Source organism: Charadrius vociferus, unplaced genomic scaffold, assembly GCF_000708025.1.
Source record: "Charadrius vociferus isolate BGI_N301 unplaced genomic scaffold, ASM70802v2 scaffold109, whole genome shotgun sequence".
Taxonomy (NCBI): Eukaryota; Metazoa; Chordata; class Aves; order Charadriiformes; family Charadriidae; genus Charadrius; species Charadrius vociferus.
In genome coordinates this window covers 3,430,337-3,450,321 of record NW_009650060.1, presented here as the reverse complement: position 1 = coordinate 3,450,321, position 19,985 = coordinate 3,430,337, and the positions used below count along the sequence as shown (strand labels likewise).

The 19,985-nt window shown below is 45.9% G+C and overlaps 1 protein-coding gene across 1 annotated transcript; it reads left to right on the top strand.

Moving 5' to 3' along the window:
- Positions 1-431: 431 nt before the first annotated feature.
- On the top strand, positions 432-12,430 carry LOC104292344 (histamine N-methyltransferase A-like). Its single transcript, XM_009891707.1, has 8 exons — positions 432-457; positions 2,799-2,860; positions 4,313-4,451; positions 6,137-6,189; positions 9,355-9,462; positions 9,564-9,694; positions 10,744-10,837; positions 12,075-12,430. Exons 1-8 carry the CDS (start codon positions 432-434, stop codon positions 12,428-12,430), a joined length of 969 nt encoding a protein of 322 aa, XP_009890009.1.
- The last annotated feature ends 7,555 nt before the right edge of the window (positions 12,431-19,985 follow it).

Genomic DNA, 19,985 nt, shown 5'->3' with positions numbered 1-19,985 from the left:
GAAAGGCAGGGCTCAAAGCAAATTAAAAAGCAGATGGAAATGGCCCCTGGGTCTGCCTGGTGCCGGCTGACACCCCTCCACCACTTCCACTCAGGTTTTAAAGGTTTGGAAATCTCAATCTGTCTATTTATTTTTTTTTTCCCCTCCCGTTGGAAGCAGTGCAGCTCCCGTGTGATGAGGACAACCCCGCAGACGTCAGGTCTAGCACATCGCCCGCCCTGGCTCCTCGCTCCTTCCCTGCAGGGCTCGGATTTCCCCTTCTTGCTCCAGTGACGCTGCTGTCCTGCCAGCCGCCAGCCGAGCCGCGGCCACACGCCAGGGCCACCGCCAGCACCGCGGCGGGGGGACATGCTAACGTAGGGGCCAGGCACCACGCTAACCCCCAGCCCCCTGCCCAGCTGCCGTCCCCCAGCACGGCACCCACCCTGACCATGGATCCGGCCCCGGAGATGAAGAGGTACGTGGATTTTGGAAGGGAGCGAGGATGTGTGTTTCCCCACCGTCCGGCTGGGTGGTAGAGCCGGTCCCTGCTGTCCCTGTGTCACAGGTGGACGTGTGTAAGGTGGGAGTAACGGCTGATGTGCCTATGTCCTGGGAGGGATGGGGGCTAAGGCAGTCTTTGTGAGGAGACCTTTAGCCCCTTAGTAGCCTAAGTTTAGCTGTAATGGAATGATGAGTTATGAAGATGTTCTTGCAATTTGTGTTGCTAGAAACATCTTGAATTTAACGACTTTTTCAACTCAAAGGAGCTGCATCACTTAAAGTGGCACTGTGAATTCCCTCTCTGCCCTGCACCCACAGTCCCTAATGCAATCTGCTCAGTTCACGGAGGGAAAGATGTTTAAACTTGCTAACGGCGAGCTCCGACTTAGCCAGGAGCTGCGGCAGGACCGGCTGTCCACAAGCATCCCCCTCCCTGGCAGTCACTGCTTCGGTCCCGCTGTTGGGTATCAAGGTCTTGGGATGGGCAGCATCAGCCCAAAGTATTGCCGTCAATTTTCATGTCTAGGCTAAATTTTAAGCCAGATTTTACAGAAAGCTCATTTGTTCCCAGCAATGAGTAAGCCTGTTTCAACTTCCCAGCAACGAGCATTAATCAGTCTTAAGCCCTGCCTGGGGAGAAATGGCAAAAGTTAGTGGAAGAGTTATCTTGGCATCATCCGTCCTGGTGAATGCTTGTGCCGCAGTCTGTCCAGGTCACCTGGCAGATCTCCTGGGATGGCTGGAAACATTTGACCGGTCAGAAATGGTGTTCGTGTCCCTGGACCCTGTGAGCTGTTCCTCTGCACAGGGGAAGCCACGCTACCCCTCGGCATTTTACTGGGAGATTTATTCTGAAAACCATCTTGCTCGGTTCAGCCAACTGAGAGGACAAAATAGTCCTCTGTTTTGACAAGCAGAGACGGAAGAGGTCAGAGGGTTGAGTGGGAATTTGAGGGACTGGCCTGCAGCCAAGCTGGAGCTTATGGAGGTAGGCTGAGTTCAGGCTTGTTTGCTGAATTTCTGTGAGATTTTTTTTTCGGGGGAGAAGTGAGGTCAAGGTGGTGGGACCGAGACCTTCAGTGTATGTCGTGAGAGCCAGGTATGTGACTTTGGCAGTGAACTCAGATGAGATCAACTGGTCGTGCAAGGACTCTGGCAGTGCCCCAGCATCTCTGAAACGTCTCTGGTTCACCTTAGTCTTTTTGTGACTTCATCAACCAAAACAGTGCGCTGTTTGCACACGTGACCACTTCCTTGCTATCTGCTATACTCATTACATAGTGTGTCTCAAAGTCCTACTACAAGACTCTTTTTTTCTTTTCCACCTCCTGCTTTCTTTCTTATTCACGCAGGAGTTTTCTCCCTGGCAGAGGGGACTTGGGGGCTGCTTACTGCTGTTGCAGACTGCTTGTCATGAAGCATTTCCTAATGGCAAAGCTTTGGGAGCAGCAACATGTCTAAACTCAGGTTTTACAGGAATATCACCCCTAAGGCTTGTTGGGCATCTCAATATTGAAATGTGGTTACCCAGAAGATGACTATTCCCCTTGTGTAGATAGCCTAACCCCAACACTTTCTTTGCAGGCGTGTGGTCCTTGCTCAAATTTAATTTCATCCCTTCCTTTCGCTTAGTGGCACCTCATCCCTATTTTATAGATGAGGCACATTGTCCAAGGAAAATGAAGATGTGACTTCATTGCTGGGAAGCTTCACAAACCCCACTAAACTAAGAATGAAAACATATGACTGAAGGAAAACATTTATGGTCATTATACTCATCTCTTTGACTTCTGCCTTTTGAGTCTTGTGCCTTCTACAAGTTACCCAATGTAATATTTGCAGCCAAGAAAAATTGAAGTTAAAAAAAAAAAAAAAGCAAAGCAAAAAGGTCCCCAAAACATTGGGCCAAACAGTGCTTCAGACGCTGAAGCTCAGTATAGGCTTTTCCTAATTTCACTGCTATTTCTTCTACTCCATTCACAATTAAAGGTTTCACAGAGTGTGTAATATCAGTTAGTCTAATGCCTTCCACTGTATTGACTGGTTATCAGTTCCTCAGAGGAAGGAAAATCCTCCACAACCCACCTCAGACAAGCACTGGTTCAGGTGGCCAGTGCGTTGCTGACACTTATGGGTGATCAGCTAACCAAGAAGTTTTGACTTTCTTTATTCTAGTAAAAGAGAACAAACAGTATTGTTTACCAGGCAAGGAAAATTTGTCCTGGAGCATCTTCCTTTTGTTCTTCATTTTCAAGGCAGCTTCAAAAAAGCATACAGGTTCTTCAAATAACTGAAGTGCTATACTTTCCTTACAGGAATAGGTTCCCCAGCATGAACTTTGAAGCAGAGATTCTGACAGCTCCACACGATAATTCAGGTATTTGGGAGAAAAAAAAAAAAAAAAAAAGAGATTAAAGTAAAATGCCCACTCAGCTTGCTATCACTACAAACATGTTTTCATTTTTTTAAGAGACAGAAATTGTTTTAAAAAAAAACAAACACCAAAACCAAAAGAAGCAGGATGCAATTTGGGTGATTTCAGGTTTATCTCAGGGTATAGTTCAAGTTGGTGAGGACAGAGATTGATATCTTCACCTCCAATAGGGCTGGACATAGGGTGTCCATACATACCTACCTGAAATACAGCTGCCAATGATGTGTGGTTTTGGAAATGGCACAGGCATTGAATTTAAGATTGCACAGTCCTATACACACAAAGTTTTCTTACTAGTGGCAACTAAAAGCAGATGATAAATAAGCAGCTCCTCAAAAGGCAAAAACGAGGATGAAGATGTTCTTCTAAGTCCTATCCTTCATCCACATTTCTTTTAGGAGGAAAAGCTAATTTTTTTCTATTGAATCCTACCTTTCCAATGCTGATCTCACACGCTGAGGCTTCCACTGCGACTGCCTCCCTACTGCAGCCCTCTGTCTGAGACAGACCCCAGAGCCAGTACCCAGGTGAATGGCATCTTCTCATGAGCCTCAAGTCTTAGCCTTATCGTTGCTCCTCAGACCCAAGCAGCTGGCCAGAGCTTGTGCCCTGGCAGCGGTGCTGTCATTAGGATGAGACAGCAGGAAAGTGAGTTTTTGCAACCTCTTGAGTAGCCCTGGGCATTGGTTCAGAGCTAGAACTCTTGGTCTCAACCACCCACACTTGAGCATGAGCCCATTCAGATGAAATGCTTTAGCTATCAATTGCCCTCCTGGCCACAAGTTGCAGTTCCTAGCAGGGAATTCACCTCCCTGGCACTGCATTGCAGTCCCACGCCAGCAAGAGTCAGAAATGACGTGCACAGGGTTGACTATTTTTGCTTGAGGTGCAGGTTGCCTGGTTTTGTGTTGCATCACCCCTAATAGCAAGTCTGCCAACAGTTGGTGACTTCAGTTGCACCGTCCAGCACGTGCAAGAGTGACACCCCTCCCACCCAGGCTGGGACCTGCTGTGCAATTCCCCTCACCTTCTTGCCTTGAGTCTTCCAGAAAAACACTCCAGTTATCTCCCTTTCTGCACACCGAGTACCCCGTATCTGGCTAAACATTTTGGGGACATTTTCCTCAGGTTGACCTGTAGTAATGAAGCACTTAACAAATACACTGATGTCAAAGGGCATCTAAGAATAATTTTCAAACCCTGAGTGTGAACAGGTTGGAAAGTGTTTGCATGAGCCCACCTGCGTGGATGGCTCCTGTGCCATGTGTCCTCTATACCGTCTTCCCAAATCTCTGGCCTTGGTTGGGTTGGGTTGGGTTTCTTCCACAAGGTTCGTGCTTTGATCCTTCAATTGCCTTGAAGCCGCTAACACCCAATTTGCATTTATTTTTCAAGAGCTATATGTGATCCCTTCCATGAGAAGTCTCACAGCTGAGGAGTATGTAGAAGCCTTTAAGTCATTTTTGGATCATTCAACAGAGCACCAGTGCATGGATGAGTTCAACAAGGAAGAACTGCCCAACATCATGGCTGGGTAAGGAGTGCTCCCACCGATGTGGGAAAGCCATCTTTTATCTTGGGAGGGCAACCTGCGCACAGGGGTCAGCAAACATGTTTAAGGATTTTCTGGGGCATGAATGAACTTTTAATGTTTTTCAATTTTAAGTCCCTTAATAGCAGTCTTTAGGATATTCTGTTTAACGACTCCAGAATATGTGCTATTTCAATTAATACACTGTGCTGCCTCTCAGCTTATGCTAAGAAAAGAATCAAGACTTCATTTTCACATCCATCTCTTTTCATTAGCTGATTTTCCAAGGATTAAAGGGTTTTTTTGTTGTTTATTTTTCTCAAAAGAAAGCTCTCTCTTGTGCTCTCTCCACGCTTTTGGGACTTCATCACACATCAGTCCAAACAGAAACACATCTCTAATTCTCTTCTAGTGACTAATTCTTGGTTTCCTCAATCCCCTAAGACCTCCTTATTTCTATCCTAAGTCGATTTGCATTGCTTAAGTACCAAATGATAATCAGTTTTGTGAAGTATTGATGTAATGTGTTAAGCCTGGATGACTGCAGATAAGTTTTAGAGCAGCCTAGATCCAAACCACAAGAAAGATCTTTCAAGTTTGGATAATTTTTGGATGTTATGGAACTGTATTCTCCACTGAGAAAAAAATTTGGGCAGGCAACTCCAGACCAGACCAGATATAGATTAAAAAAAGAGCAATGGAAATAATAATTAAAAAAATAAGTTGTATTGGGAAATTCTAAATGTAAAATTTACTTACATGCATTTTAAATGACGCAAAATGTTTTGGCTTCCTATGATGTTGATTGTGGGTCTGTCAAAGGATCTTCACCCTCATTAGGGCTAAGGCTCCTTGATTAGCTCACACGCTGCAGGATTTACTACTCGCTCCCTTCCTGTTGAATCATTGCTGCAGTGTCTCCTGAGATTGTGTGCGGGAAACTCAGTCCTTCTGCACAGTCCATGCCCAAGAGCACAATAAGGCCATAAAGCATGTCACAGCAGCGAGACACCTCGAGCCCGGGCTCCTCATCCTTGAGCCAGGCTGTTATTAAATATTCTTCTTGGAGCCAAAAGGTTGAGTGGTTTTTTGGATCTTTTCAAAAGTATTTTTTCTAAGGTAAAAATTATTGAAGATTTTGACCTTTCCTCCCAATTTCAAACCAAGATGAATATTGAAAAGAGAGGATTTCCAGTCATCTGTAGCCTGAATTTATTTTTTTTCCTGGGTATTTATACCCGATATTGGAAAGCCAAACTTTGTTTCCTGAGGGTGCAGAGGTTTTGCTCCATCTCACCTTGTCCCTGCAGGCAGGAGCAGTGGGAACGGTGCCCATCAGAGCCAGGCACAGCCCCGCTATTCCGGAAAGGAGCCCTTCACCTTGGGGTTCACCGAGGCCTTTTTGCCTGGTGCCAGCCACAGCTTGAAGAAAACTCTTTGGCAAAGGATGAGAAACACTATACCCTGATGCCTACTGTACTTTGAAATATGAGCTGGCTAATAAGGGGCTGGCTCCCGCCATGCAGTTGGTTATAGCTGGGCTCCAAAGGGATGCTCAGATTTCTATCCCAATTCATGTGGCCAAACTCAGTTAAATTTCCAAGCCAACGTGACATCCGTGATATTAGAATTTAAACACGAAGTTGCATGACACAGCGTGCTTAAGTAATGTGCACTTATCATTTCAGTCTCGGCAATGGAAAATCAACTATAAATGTTCTGGGAGTTGGAAGCGGCACAGGTAAGGAGCTCAGCAGCACCGCTGATGCTGTGGGACAGGGGGTCCCTGTGGGTAGCAGAAAGAGATATTGACGTTTTGAGCAGTGGGGAGAGCTGCTCAGGCATTAATAACAGCGTTCCTTATTGAAGCAGAGAATGGCAAAACAGGGCTTAGGGCTGGGATGAGAGTGACACTCCCTCCTTTCCTTCCTCGTCTCCCTTCTGAAACGCTGCTGCTTAAATCTTTCCAAGAAGTGAGAAGAGTGCAGTGATTTTAGCTTAGTCTCTGCCTCTTGATGGCTCTCACCTGACTTTACATGTCTCAAAGCAAGGACTCCTGCTCCAGGTTAGGTACGAGAGCACCTTCAAACCTCATCAGAGACAATTAGAGACATCCCAGATGTTCATTCCACCCGAAGTCCTGTCTTAGAATACCCCACCTGAAGGGATCTCTTGTTTTTCTTTGCTTTTAGGGATCCCAGAGGCCAAAGCTGGGTGATGCTGCACTCCAGGTGGTGCAAAACCAGCTTGCCATAACCATTAGCAAAGCGCCTCATCATCTTTTTCAAGATGTGTTTCTTTGTTACTACTATGTTTTTATCCAGTGATAAAGTAAGGCTTAACTGTAAATGATATGTCCCCCCCAGAGAGAAACAATATTTTGGAAAAAATGGCTTTACAGCTGTTCTAAATGCATTTGTGTTAAAAAAAAAAAAAAAAAAAAAAAAAAAGTGGTGAAATGTCCAACTTTCTCCTAGGGAAACTGGGAGAAAATAAAAACCAGAGAAAAGAAATGGCAGTTTGATTTTTTTGAGTTTGCTTTTGCTTTAAAATCTATTTTGAGCTGGATTTTAAGTGTTAACACTTTCAAATGAAAGTATTTTTCTCACTTTATTTGGCTTGTTTTCCTGAGTAAAAGAAAAATAGCATTGAATTGTTTACCCCAGTTGGGAATAGGCTGGAGCGTACGAGAAAGCAAGGAGGAAGAAATCATTCAGTTCTCAATTACACTCCATTTTCATTAAGTAATATAAACCCAAAATTCTGACTGCAGGAAAACACAGGGGGGAAATGAACTTTTTGCACCATCCTCGTTTTTCCTTATTTCTTCTTCAGAAGATGCGCTAAGGGAAAAATAAAAACTCTCTCATGTCCTGGGTTTGCTGGGTAGCTGCCCCTCAGAGGTGCCGGGGCAGGGGCACAGACTGGCACCCCCTCGGCTTGCCCATGGCTGCAAGAGCTGAACTTCTATGGCCGGGCAGGGAGGGAGCTAGGATGGCACTGAGTAAAAGGTTATATCTGATCCCTGACCTTTCCAGGCTTGGACTCTGATTTCACAGAGCTCCCAGAACTAGTTTAGTTGACGAAAATGTTAACAGGGATTAGTGGCTGACTCCACATCCTAAAAGACTGTTGTTGAGTCCAGATCACATTTTCTCGTTCACCCCAATTTGTCCCCTGGGTGGTTTAACCATCTGGGCTGTAACCTCCCAGTCAGTGCTGGGGTGGCTGCTGTTTGCAGAGGGGTTTCATTCCTGTTTCTGGAATACCTGGAATAGGTATATAACCATGTGGTTACTGCTGAAGGATTGTTGCTGGTGGGCAAGGTGGAGCAGAGGAGTTCCTGTATTTTACTGAGGGTTTTTGCAGACACCCTGGTTGAACCGCACTTGTAAAGACTGAATTAGGGCATTTTACAGAATAAAAACAAACAAACAAAACAAAACAAACCCTAAACAACTTTTAAAATACCCCTTTGCTGTTGATATACCCATTTGCATATACACCATCAGTGGCTCCAGGGCACGGGACAGTGATGCTCTGCCTCCTGGCTGCCCTGAGACTGCAGGGAGCCCACGTCAGCACCTCTGGTTGCTGGTGCTCCCCACCGCAGGCACACAGTAACTGGCATTTAGGACTGTCTGAAGTGACTCAGCTGCTTGTTATAGAGATCTTCCGTGAAATACCATTGTCAACAATATTGGTCCATGTGCCCACCTTCAACAGTTGGAGCCACAGCCTCCTTCCTTCTGCCTCTGGCCAGCCCTGCACCGATGCCATTGCATTCCTCAGGGGTCTTGGGTATTTTTCTCCAATTTCAAAAGATCCGTCCTTCCTTGGATGTCCCTGTAGTGCTGGCATGGCTGATATTTCCGTCCTTAAATTCTATTTACTGCAACACCTGCCAAAGATGATGACTTTTCTCATAGCTGGTACATCAACTGAAAGGCTAGGGAAGATGCGGTATCTCATATCAAGCCCTCTGTGTGTGACATTTGCAGGGACAGGACTATTTTTAGGCCTCACCATCAGCTACAGACAGTATTCTCACAAAGGTCCACTCAAGGTGGTCATGTCTGCTAAACAGACATGTTTAGCATTTCCATAGTCCCAGATGAACCAGATGGACTTTGTACACTTGGTGTATTGTGGACATTCTGAGAGAAAATGAGTGACCTGCATCGCACCCAAAGAGGCTGGGAATGTCCTAAGACAGAAGAGCAGACTGCCACTTGCTCCTCTAGAGCTTAGACAGCACCAGAGGAGCACCAATGGCTAAATTTGCAGTGCATCTACACACAAATATATGTGTCTCTACTTGCAGCTCCAAGACAACAATTAGTTAGTAGATGCACAGAGCTGAGACAGCGTAGCTGGTCCCCAAAGAGTGAAGATACAGGGTACTGCATGTCAGTGGGTCTTTCCTCTTGCTGCGCAGTTCCCCAGGTCTCCGAGCTGTGTCACACCAGCAGCAGAGCAGCCACCACCTCCTCAGGGCAGTGCCCAAGGCACGGATCGCTCTGTGCCACGTTGAAGTTGCAGAGCTGTGCTGACTCCTTCCATGCTGCCATTCAAACTTTGCCTTTTTGTTGAAAACTAACGCTTCCTGGTTGGTTTTTTTTAAACATTGATCTTTGATTATTTTGACCTGTCTGTCCCGTGACCCAGAGTATAGTCATTAGCAGGTTTCTGTGCTGTTGCTTATGTCTTCCTTGTTCTTAGGCTTATCTGTAAAGAGATGTTACCTTGAGTGGTGAGATATCACGGTAGGACTATCAGGGGGTTAGATGCCACGGTAGACAGTGCCTCACTTCTTCTTGGGGAATTTCCCAGCAGCAGGTGCTCCGGTATCCTTTTATCTCATTTACGTACTTTTTAAAGTGATGACTTTGTGTTTATTGAACAGGTGAACAGGATTTGAAAATGATCAGGATACTGCAGGCTGCGCACCCGGGGGTCCTCATTGACAACGAAATCATAGAGCCCAACCCACAACACGTGGCAGCTTACAAAGGTGAGGCTACACCTCCCTGCCTGGGGTACGGCGAGGATTTGAACAACGAGTTTTTCTGCTGTTTTGTGAAAGTCATGTTTTGCTTCTACTTTTTAAAACAGAGTTGGTGAGTCAAGCTCCAGACCTGCAGAATGTCTCCTTTATTTGGCACCAGCTCACTTCCTCAGAGTATGAACAACAGGTGAAAGAGAAAGGCGCACATAAGAAATACGACTTCATCCATATGATCCAGGTAATGGAATATTGCTTTAATATAGGAGTATTAGCTAGGAGTATTAGTATTCAGCTACTCCCTTCAGTTCTGCTGTATGCATGAAGTTGGGGGACCAGAGCTCAGCACAGTTCTCCCATGAGCAATAACTTCTGCAATAGCTCTACAAACGCCAAACCTCATTCGCTATCCATCCTGGTTTTGGTCTCTATTTTGTACTGGTTTAACTGCGTATGGTGGGTAATAAAGAGGATGAGTCCCAGGCCATCACACATCACACAGAGACCAACAGTTATGCTTTGCTGATGAAAAAAACCCTTGAATTTTTTGCCTTATTAGAATAGTTTGGATGGCACTGAAGGGAAATGTTAATAAAGGAACACCCGTGTAAGGTTTTGGGTCAGAAATTATGCTGCTGTGTCTGTGCTACTGATGACAGTGGTGTTGTATGTGCCAATTATATTTTGTAAAAAAAATGTGTTATTCTCTCACTTTAGCGGCTTTTATTTAAATTTTCTTTTATTTCATTTTGCTTTCACTTCATAAAAGCTGATTTCACAACTGCGAAGTGTCTCAGGGGTTTGATGGTCGGGCCAAGGACTAAGTTACAAGTCCCAAGGGCAGTGTTTGAGATGAGCCCTGCTTTGTTTTAGTGCAAATTCCTCAGTGTCTGGAAGAGATCCAGCCTGTCCATGGCCCAGACACAGCCAAGAAATGCCCCTGGTGATAAGGACCAGCCACAGAAAACAGAGGATTCTGCTCTGTACATATTTTCCAACCACAAAACTGTGTGGGGCTTGAAGGACAGTGACAGGCAGGTCAGCATCCAGCTGGTGGTCGAAGCTGAGCAGAGGGTCCCTGGGTCCGAACCAAGGCTCTTGGGGCCAGTGGAGAGCTGGTGATGCTCAGTCCTGTGGGGCATCCCTAAACGTGTGTGCTGAGTCAGGACAGGCTGGGAAGCAACTGGGAAGTAATTTAAAACAATGCTATAGAGAAAGGGTTTAAGCCTTTGAAGGGCCATTGCACTGTGGAGGAGGAATAACTGCCGTGTGTGTAACTGTCACTTCCAGATGCTGTACCGTGTGGAAGATATTCACAATACTATCAAGTTTTTCCACAGCTGCCTTGACCCTCATGGTAAACTCTTGATCATAATTTTATCAGGTAAGAGGAACCTTTAATTTTTTGCTGTATTGTTGGTATTTTGAAGAGCTTTGAAGTATGTAAGCCAAAAATATCCGTCTCAGAATTTCAGTAGTGCCTTTTCTATAGGAATTAAATTAAATAAATGCTATATTTCATAGGGACCATGCAATCTTGGGCTTAGCCTCTTGGACCCCAGTGTCTGATGGGACCACTTAGGCATGGCCTTCGTGATCTCGCTTCCCTGCTTACAAAGTAGATTAATTGCTCCATACTTCAGAGACCTCTTGCTGTGAAATTACTGGCTAGAGAGAAGTGTGGCTATTCATGAACAAGGGTCAATCCTTCTTCATGGTGAAATCAGCACTATACAACCTGAGTTCTGGGAGGACCCATCTTTGGGGCTCTTCCATCCGCACAGCGATGGCTTAGACCCAGCAGGACAATGGGCGCTGCCAAGAGCTGCAGGCTTTATGGCAGGACAAAGAGGCACATGCAATCTCATGGCAATTATTTTTTGTAAAAAAAAAAAAAAGGTTTTTTTTCCAGTGTGGCATTCATGAATCCCCAGCTTGTGATGTGGTGAATAAAGCACACTTCCCCACATTTGCCATTAAAACTCCCTTTAGCGTTGCTGGTAGGCTGTTTCCCTTGCTATCTGGGACTGGATTTTCAGGTACGTATTCTTTGACATGCACTTAAAATTGAGATTCAATGTATAAAAACCTCTGCACTGTTCTATCAAAGGGGCAGTTAATAGGTAGCACGCAAGTGCAGGCTCAGTGCACTGATATATCACAGAATCACAGAATGGTCAGGGTTGGAAGGGACCTCTGGAGATCATCTAGTCCCACTCCCCCGCCAGAGCAGGGTCACCTACAACAGGTTGCACAGGACAGCGTCCAGGAGGGTTTTGAATGTCTCCAGAGTGGGAGACTCCACCACCTCTCTGGGCAGCCTGTTCCCTGTTCCTCTGTGTACTCCTCCTTCTGGGCAAATCCAGCACTGAAGACACTCTCCTTGGAATTTCCTTTAAACAGGAGAGTTTTGGAAGGAAGGCTGAGGGACGTCACAGTTTTACCCCTCTCCAGGCATGGACAGTTATAAGTGGACTCAAGTAAGGGAAAAGCTCTTTTACTGCTCCCAGCAAAGTCTAGACCAGCAGCAAAGGAGCATTGTAAAATCATTTAGTAGATGCATTAGCTGGTGTTTCACTGCCTTGGCTTTGCAAAAGTAACCTTCCCTCCTGTTCTGGCAGACAGTAGCGGATGGGCCAATTTATGGAAGAAGTACAGAGACTGCTTGCCTTCCACCGACAGCGGCCACTATGTCACTTCCAACGGCATCACGGATGTTTTGAAGATACTGGGTGTTGAATACCGCGTTTATGAGTTCCCGTCAGGCTGGGATATCACCGAATGCTTTATTGAGGGGGACCCGGTTGGAGGCCACATGATGGATTTCCTGACAGGGACAAAAAACTTCCTGGGCACAGCCCCCCCGGGGCTGCGGCGGCGGCTGCAGGAGGCTCTCTGCCAGCCCGAGTGCAGCAGCAACAAGGATGGGAGGATCATCTTCAGCAACAACTTGAGTATGATTGTGGTTGAATCCTAGAGTCCGGACCAACTGCAGAAGACAAGTTAGGGTGGGTTATAGGGGCGATGCGGTCGCAGAAGGGCATAGTCTAGAAAGAAGGCAACTTGCAGGCAAGAAGATGAGAAAGCGGGGCTCAGCCGCAGCCTCCTATTGCCAGCCACGGTCAGTGGACACTGCGACACTGGAGATGAGCTCTTTGACCCACTGAGGTCAACGGAGCCAAGATTTCACCCTGGTTATTTAGTCCAGCCCTATGAGGACGTTTTTACAGAAAGTAAAGATCTCCATCTCACTAAAAGCCTACATGGACTTTTTTTTTTTTTTTTAACAGTATGCATCCTGTCTGTGCTTTTGACACTGGATTTTCCACTTTTCTATGTAGCCAGCATGTTTACATACCTAAAGACATTTCTATATGACCAGGTGCCGTTTTGCAGCCGGGAGGAGGCTGCAGCCCCCGTGCTAGCTCCGTACAGACCCATGGCTTTCAGCTGCACCAGGACAAAGCCAGCACGGTGTCCCCGCTGCTTTGCACCCAAATAATGTGCCTTACTGCACCCAGACCTGAGCTGTAAGTCACTCTGCTCTAGGCTGTTTCACATGGTTTTATCAGCTTAGGTATTGCCTGCCGCAGGCGTCTCAGCATCTCGCAATATAGACATGTCTTAAGAATTTATCACCCTTTTTGTTTGGAGAATTTTTTGGATCCCAGGATGATACTTGCCCTGTGCTCTTTCAGGCAGATATTAATTTTGTTACTTTCTTACTACTGTTTTTCTCCATATAAAATAAAAGCAATTTTAAACCAAAAAAATGTCCCATCTTATTCTGTATGTGTGGGCTTACAGAAAATGAAGAATGAAGAGGCTATTTAGCTAAAAACAATAAAAATGCAAAATACTGTTTCATGGAAGTATTAAGGGTTTCTTGTAAGTAAGAAAGATGAGCCTGAGGCTGCAGAAGAGCTGGGAATGAGCTACAGTTCCTCCTTGTGCCACAGCCATGAGAGGCAGCTTTGCTCCCTCAACGCAGCGTCACAGCAGCACAGCACCTACGTTACTTAATTATAATGTATGTGGTTAAGATGTTAGTTAGAATCATAGAATGGTTAGAGTTGGAAGGGACCTTAAGCACCATGTAGTTCCCCCCCCCCTGCCATGGGCAGGGACACCTCCCACCAGCCCAGGTTGCTCAAAGCCCCATCCAACCTGGCCTTGAACACCTCCAGGGATGGGGCAGCCACAGCTTCTCTGGGCAACCTGGACCAGTACCTTAGCACCATGAGAGTAAAGAATTTCTTCCGAATATCTAATCTAAATCTCCCCTCTTTTGGTTTAAAGCCATTGCCCCTTGTCCTATCACTACACTCCGTGATAAAGAGTCCCTCCCCATCTCTCCTGTAGGCCCCCTTTAGGTACTGGAAGGCATCTGTAAGGTCTCCTGGGAGCCTTCTCCAGGCTGAACAACCCCAACTGTCTCAGCCTCTCCTCATAGGAGAGGTGCTCCAGCCCTCGGATCACCTTTGTGGCCCTCCTCTGGACTTGCTGCAACAGATCCATGGCCTTCTTATGTTGGGGGCTCCAGAGCTGGACGCAATACTCCAGGTGGGGTCTCAGCAGAGCGAAGTAGAGGGGCAGAATCCCTTCCCTTGACCTGCTGGTCATGCTGTTTTGATGCAGCCCAGGATGGACTTGGTTTCATGGGCTGCAAGCACACATTGCTGGGCCATGTTGAGCTTCTCATCCCCCAACACCCCCAAGTCCATCTCCTCAGGGCTGCTCTCACCCCTTTTTCCACCCAGCCTGTATTTGTGCACGGGTAAGTTAAGACTACTTCCACACAGTCCTGAGATGTTCAGAGGGCTGAAGGAGGTGCTGCCAGGGCAGCCAGCTGGAAAGGGAGACCCTGCATGGGAAACCAGTTGGGTTTAGTACTGCGCTTAGGGCCATGGTGCTGTGCAGACCTTGGGCTGGGCACATGGGTGCAAAGGGCCTGAACTCCCACCAGCCTCCTTGCAAATAGGTCTCAGGGCAGGAAGCACCATCTCAGATGGAAAATACCTGCAGGCACAGACCCCACCTCTATAAAATATTTCTTCCATGCTCAAGCTGGAAAGCACATGCCCATGTCCACCCGAAGGGGCTGCAAATACCACTGCCTTATTAATGCCTGGTTTTGATCAAAAGGCTTGTTTCAGCATCACGAGCACATGGGTTGGCACATTGGCTTGCAAAATACTAGATGTGATTGTCACCCAGCATCCTGCTGATCCTGCTAAACATACCCCACCCCACCCCGATCTCTCTGCCCAGATACAGTTACTGTCAGAGGTAGCATCACTCCCGTCTGAAAAAGTAATGTCAGCTCATAGAGTCATTGAGGCTCCACTTTTGCTTCTTTTTTTGTTGTTGTTGGGTTTTTTTAGTTTTGGTTTGCTTTTTTCCATATCTTTTTTGCAATACATCCATTTCTCCTGCAGATGTCTCATCTGAAACTACTGTAAGTAAGAAAAGAAGAAAGCAATGGGAAAACGGTGGGAAAACGGTGGCGAAACGTCATCCGTCTGGCAGGACTGTAGCACTCTGGTCTGTAAGTACTATTGCTGTCAGTCTAGGAAACGTCAGTCAAAACTGGACAACCTCCTCCAGAGTGCCCCAAACCTATGCACAAGCTTTTAGTTCAGATCCATTTTATTTTTTTATTCTATTGTATTGTATTTGCTGAGAGCACTGGGCAGGGACCGTACAGCTGGGCTGTTGGATGGGTTCTCAGCACTGCTCCCCTCAACGTGCTCCTTCCACTATTAATTCCCATGGTTTATTTCCACGTGATAGTGATGTCTCTGTCTCTACCTGATAGACTAAAAGGAAAAACAAAATGTACCAAAACCCAAGCTTGCTTTTCAAGCTCCAAAGAACCATCTACCTGTCAGTCTTTGCAGAAATTTGGAACAGTCCAGGTTCCCCCACCCAAGAGGTTTTCACCCCTCCTTGGCATTTCCTGAGCAGACAGACATGTTTCCAGTAAGCAGATACTCAGCAAAACCCATGAGCACAAAATTTACCCACACCATTTTAAATCAATGTGCAAATGCTCAAAAGAAAAGGAGCACTTCAAAGCAGACTGTTTAGTGACAGCCCAGGGAGGCAAAACAGGGCACCCCATTAAAAACATGACTGCTTAATGCTTTATCTGTAATTTTTCTTTTGATTCTTGAAAAGCAAGTCATTTAGGAACAACTGCGTGCACACCTGGAACAAATACTATCCTAAGTGTCTGTTCCATTCATTTATATATTTATTCTTGGATGCATATGTTATTAAATAACTGATGTGCTTTGTCAAATATGCTGTCCTCCTCCACAGAATATGGGTTTGTGCTTTCCCAGCAGCCGGCGTGCCGGAGCACGGTCGGGTCTGTGTGGCCACGAGAGGGCTGCAGCTGTCAGCGGATTAAATCTGTCTCCCAAAACACTTGAGATGCTGAGCTGAAGAAACAGAGCCAAGCAGCCGGGCGGGCAAGCAACGCACCAGCTCAGCTCCGCTTTCTTTGCTGGGTCATGGCATGCTGATATCAGCTGTTGGGGACCACACTTTTTTCTACCGCAGAGTCACGTTCTTGGTGCTGGGCTCCGGCTTATAAAAATGTTATGATTGCCACAGCATGGGTGCCAACAAGGGTTGTAGAAAATTTGCTCGTGGGTTGTTTTTCTTTACCTACTCAATGGCTGAAGTTCTGCAGCTTAGTTATCTCTCAAGCACAGGTCTGCAGACAGCTAACGAGGCACCGCGGCTGACCAGGGGAGGAAAACATAAAGAAGGGGAGGGATGTCAGGAGGATGAGGTTGCTTCTGCTTTAGCTTTGAGCTGAATTAACCTTGCTGACCTCAGTCCAGGATAAGCCCTACTCAGCAATGAGTTTTGTGGCAGTTCCCAGCGCTGCAGTTAGCAAGGAGAAGGTCCGTGGCTCCCCAAGTGATCCATGCTGCTCTGACAGCATGATAGCTTGTTCCAGCCCCAAGCGAATGCTTTTGTGGGTAACCAAGCTGCTATGTATACTCCAGAGTAGAAGTAATGCCTACAAAGCCCAAACTGTATTATTTTAATGGAGCAGTTGCAGGTTCAAAGAATCATAGAATGGTTTGTGCTGGAAGGGACCTTAAAGATCATCTAGTTCCACCCCCCCCTGCCATGGGCAGGGACACCTCCCACTAGACCAGGTTGCCCAAGGCCACGTCCAGCCTGGCCTTGAACCCCTCCAGGGATGGGGCAGCCACAGCTTCTCTGGGCAGCCTGGGCCCGTGGCTCACCACCCTCAGAGTGAAGAATTTCTTCCAAATATCTAATCTAAATCTCCCCTCTTTCGGTTTAAAGCCATTATCCCTTGTCCTATCACTACATGCCTTTGTAAAAAGTCCCTCCCCATCTTTCCTGCAGGCCCTCTACAGGTACTGGAAGGCCGCAATAAGGTTTCCCCAGAGCCTTCTCTTCTCCAGGCTGAACAACCCCAACTCTCTCAGTCCGTCCTCATATCCTGATCATCTTCGTGCCCCCCTGGATTCGTCCCAACAGGTCCATGTCCTTCTGATGTCTGGGCCTCCAGAGCTGGACGCAATACTCCAGATGGGGTCTCATGAGAGTGAAGAAGAGGGGCAGAATCCCCTCCCTCAACCTGCTGGCCACGCTGCTTTTGATGCAGCCCAGGACATGTTAGGGTTTTATCCTTATTTCAAGTTAATAGTATGCCCATTTCAATGGCATGGCATAGCTCTGATTGTGTACTACATCTTCCTAAAAAGGAGTTACAGAAAGTAGCTCTTTATAATATAAAAGAAGGATGATTTATTTTTTATTGGGTCTGTATTCAGTCTTGGGTTCTGAATGGTTTGCCTTTGTAATGAATGTTAAGTCTTCTCTACCCACGAACATTACCAGGGCAATGAATGCAGCATGGGAATTGGAAAATCTAATAGCTTATTTCTGAATAATCCCATCAAAAGACAAGCTCAGGAAAATACAGGAGCATATATTGAAAAGATCAAAAGTAACCTCAAGCAGGGAGCACAACATAAAAATAAAGATGCTGAACCCCTTCAATATTTGCCCACAGAAATCTGTTGAGGTTTATATCAGTGATGTAGAAAATCATTGGGTACTCTGCGTTCTTCATAAATAAATAAATCCAATAAATGCATGGCTGTAAGGTGAGATCTCCAACCATCACGTGCTGTACACTTTCTTAATAGTTTTCATTGAGACACCAGGCTCTGCCTCACAGTCTTCAGATTTGGGGTGCTTGTTCTGGAGTTCCCTTGGTTGAAGACACCTGAGGCCAAATCTAGATATGGCAGAGCAGTTCCCACAGGGTTGTACTTAGGAAATCTCAGGAAAACTCAAGGCATGCTTATGCCCAGAAAATAAACCTCCAGCTGCCCTGAAACCATGCATGGGTCAGAATTGCTTCCTCACAAACTTTGTCAGAGTCCTTGCTCAGCACAGAATTTGGGTTTCTTGAGGGAATGATTTTTCTAAAGGCCTTTACGATAGGAAGGACAGGAGTAACTGTGAGTTCAACGTGCAGTGCCTTTTGATGGAGTTAGCCCTGATGACCCAAAACATGAACCATGTCCATATACTCTGTATCCAGCAGAGAAGGCAGTAAAGGCCAGACAAATATCCCTGAAGCTGCTGGTTGTACCTCCATGTACTTGCAGTAGGATCATACTAACCTTCCTGGAGCTTAAAAAGTCCTTCATAGGATTATCAGCCTAGAACTCTAAGAATGTGGTTTTCATCGTACCTTTTAAAGTACAACATTTTTTGAAGGTCAGATCCTCCAGACTGAGAAGAAATATCTAAAACAGGTCTAAAGTATCTTTATTGTTAACCATTGCCCCTTGGAATCCCTCAGCTCCAGTACTTGGGTATCAACAGAAAATTAAATCTTGGTAGATGGTGAGAGTCCTGGTTTGGTCTCCAAAGACGTCTATGGAACAGTATATGGTCACTCTGCCATGTCCCAAGCTGCCAGCAAAAACCTGGCAATCTCCTTATTTTGGTATGGACACGGTGGGGTGGCACTAATAAACACGCTGGCAGAGCCATGGATGCACTTGTCCTGTCCCGGCAGAGTAGCTCCAGGCTGGCTGGGGTGAGACAACCATCTCGGGGCGGCTCCTTCTGGCTCCTTTTTGCCCAGGGGCAGTTACGTAAACTCCTGGCTGGGGGCGAGCACCTCTGGGTCTGAGCAAACACCCCTAATAACACCAGTTCCCCCCACTTCTGTTTCATTTGTCAGCCAGCCCAACTCTGCTGGGAAATGCTGAAATTTAGATACACACCCCTTCAGAAGTCACAAAGCAAACAAAGATCTCCTTCTGCCACCCGCATTAAGTCCATCCCTGTCTCTAAGTGCACCCTTATCAATGCAAATGTTCTGTGCAATTAGTCCTAAAACAAGAAAAGAAATAAACTGATGGCTTATCCCTCTAATACAAATACATTCATGTAATCAGCCTGGCACAGGAGCTGGGGCTGCAGCCTGGACACCCGGAGGAGGTTGTGGACCACCCCTCCTGCACCCTGTTATTTAATGCCGCTGGTTTTAGCTAAAGCAGTAGCTGGAAATGCAGAAACATGTTGTTCACCCCCCATTCTCCTTTAATTTCATGTTAAAACGAAACAAAATCCCTCCAAGATAAATGTTTGAAGAGTACAAGCTACAGCTGGAAAGATTTCGGGTCTGAAGAGGGTTTGTAGACCATGTGAGATGGCTGGATCCCAGTGGGGCTTTTCTTCTCATCTCTGAGAAGGAACAGGGAAGAGCAGAACAGGAGCTTCATTTCCACTACTCGCTTCCCGATAGTCTGATGACACTTTGGGGTAGACCTGCCAGCAAGTTTGTAGAGAAAACATATGTTTTGTCATACATTGTAACGATGGTACCTCTGGTGAATTTAGAAACGTGATAAAGAAATTTTCAGAGCAGTCACTAAGTCCCTATTGCTTTGTTAACATTTTTTAGCATCCTATTAATCACACTGTATGTATCTGCCAACAGCTGATATTGTGGATTAAGGAAGATTACAGCTCATTGCTCCAGCGGCTGTTTTCTTTTGGTTTTAACATTACAGGCACTTTGCCATTGACTTGACTATGACAAGACCAAACCCCTTGCTTTTATGAATGCTTTGCAATGCTTTCCTGACCCCGAGTGCTTTTACTTTATAAGGCATCTAAATGATCATCCAGAGTGTAGATGTTTTGATTTTATTATTTCTGGAAGAAGGGCTAACGTACTTCCAGTGCTGAACAAACAGACAACGAGATCTTGATTTGCAGATGTTTTCACACAGATAACTGTTGGCTTTGGCTTGCAATGCTTGTGCAGATCATGTCATTTGTTATTTGGAAAAACGGGATGGCATTTAAGGAAATTCAGATAAAAATTCTACAGATTTAATACATTTAACTTATAGACCTGCTGCATTATTTACTATCAACTACAGGTTATTCTCCAATTTTACCTATTGGTTATCCACTTTGGGGTGCAAAGAAATACCTGTGACTCATAT

Bases quoted from the DNA above. Each gene is read 5' to 3' on its own strand.
- LOC104292344 (XM_009891707.1), top strand. From the start codon at position 432: ATGGATCCGGCCCCGGAGATGAAGAG. The intron at 4,452-6,136 runs GTAAGGAGTGCT...TTATCATTTCAG, and splicing joins CTGCCCAACATCATGGCTGG to TCTCGGCAATGGAAAATCAA. The intron at 6,190-9,354 runs GTAAGGAGCTCA...TTTATTGAACAG, and splicing joins GGGAGTTGGAAGCGGCACAG to GTGAACAGGATTTGAAAATG.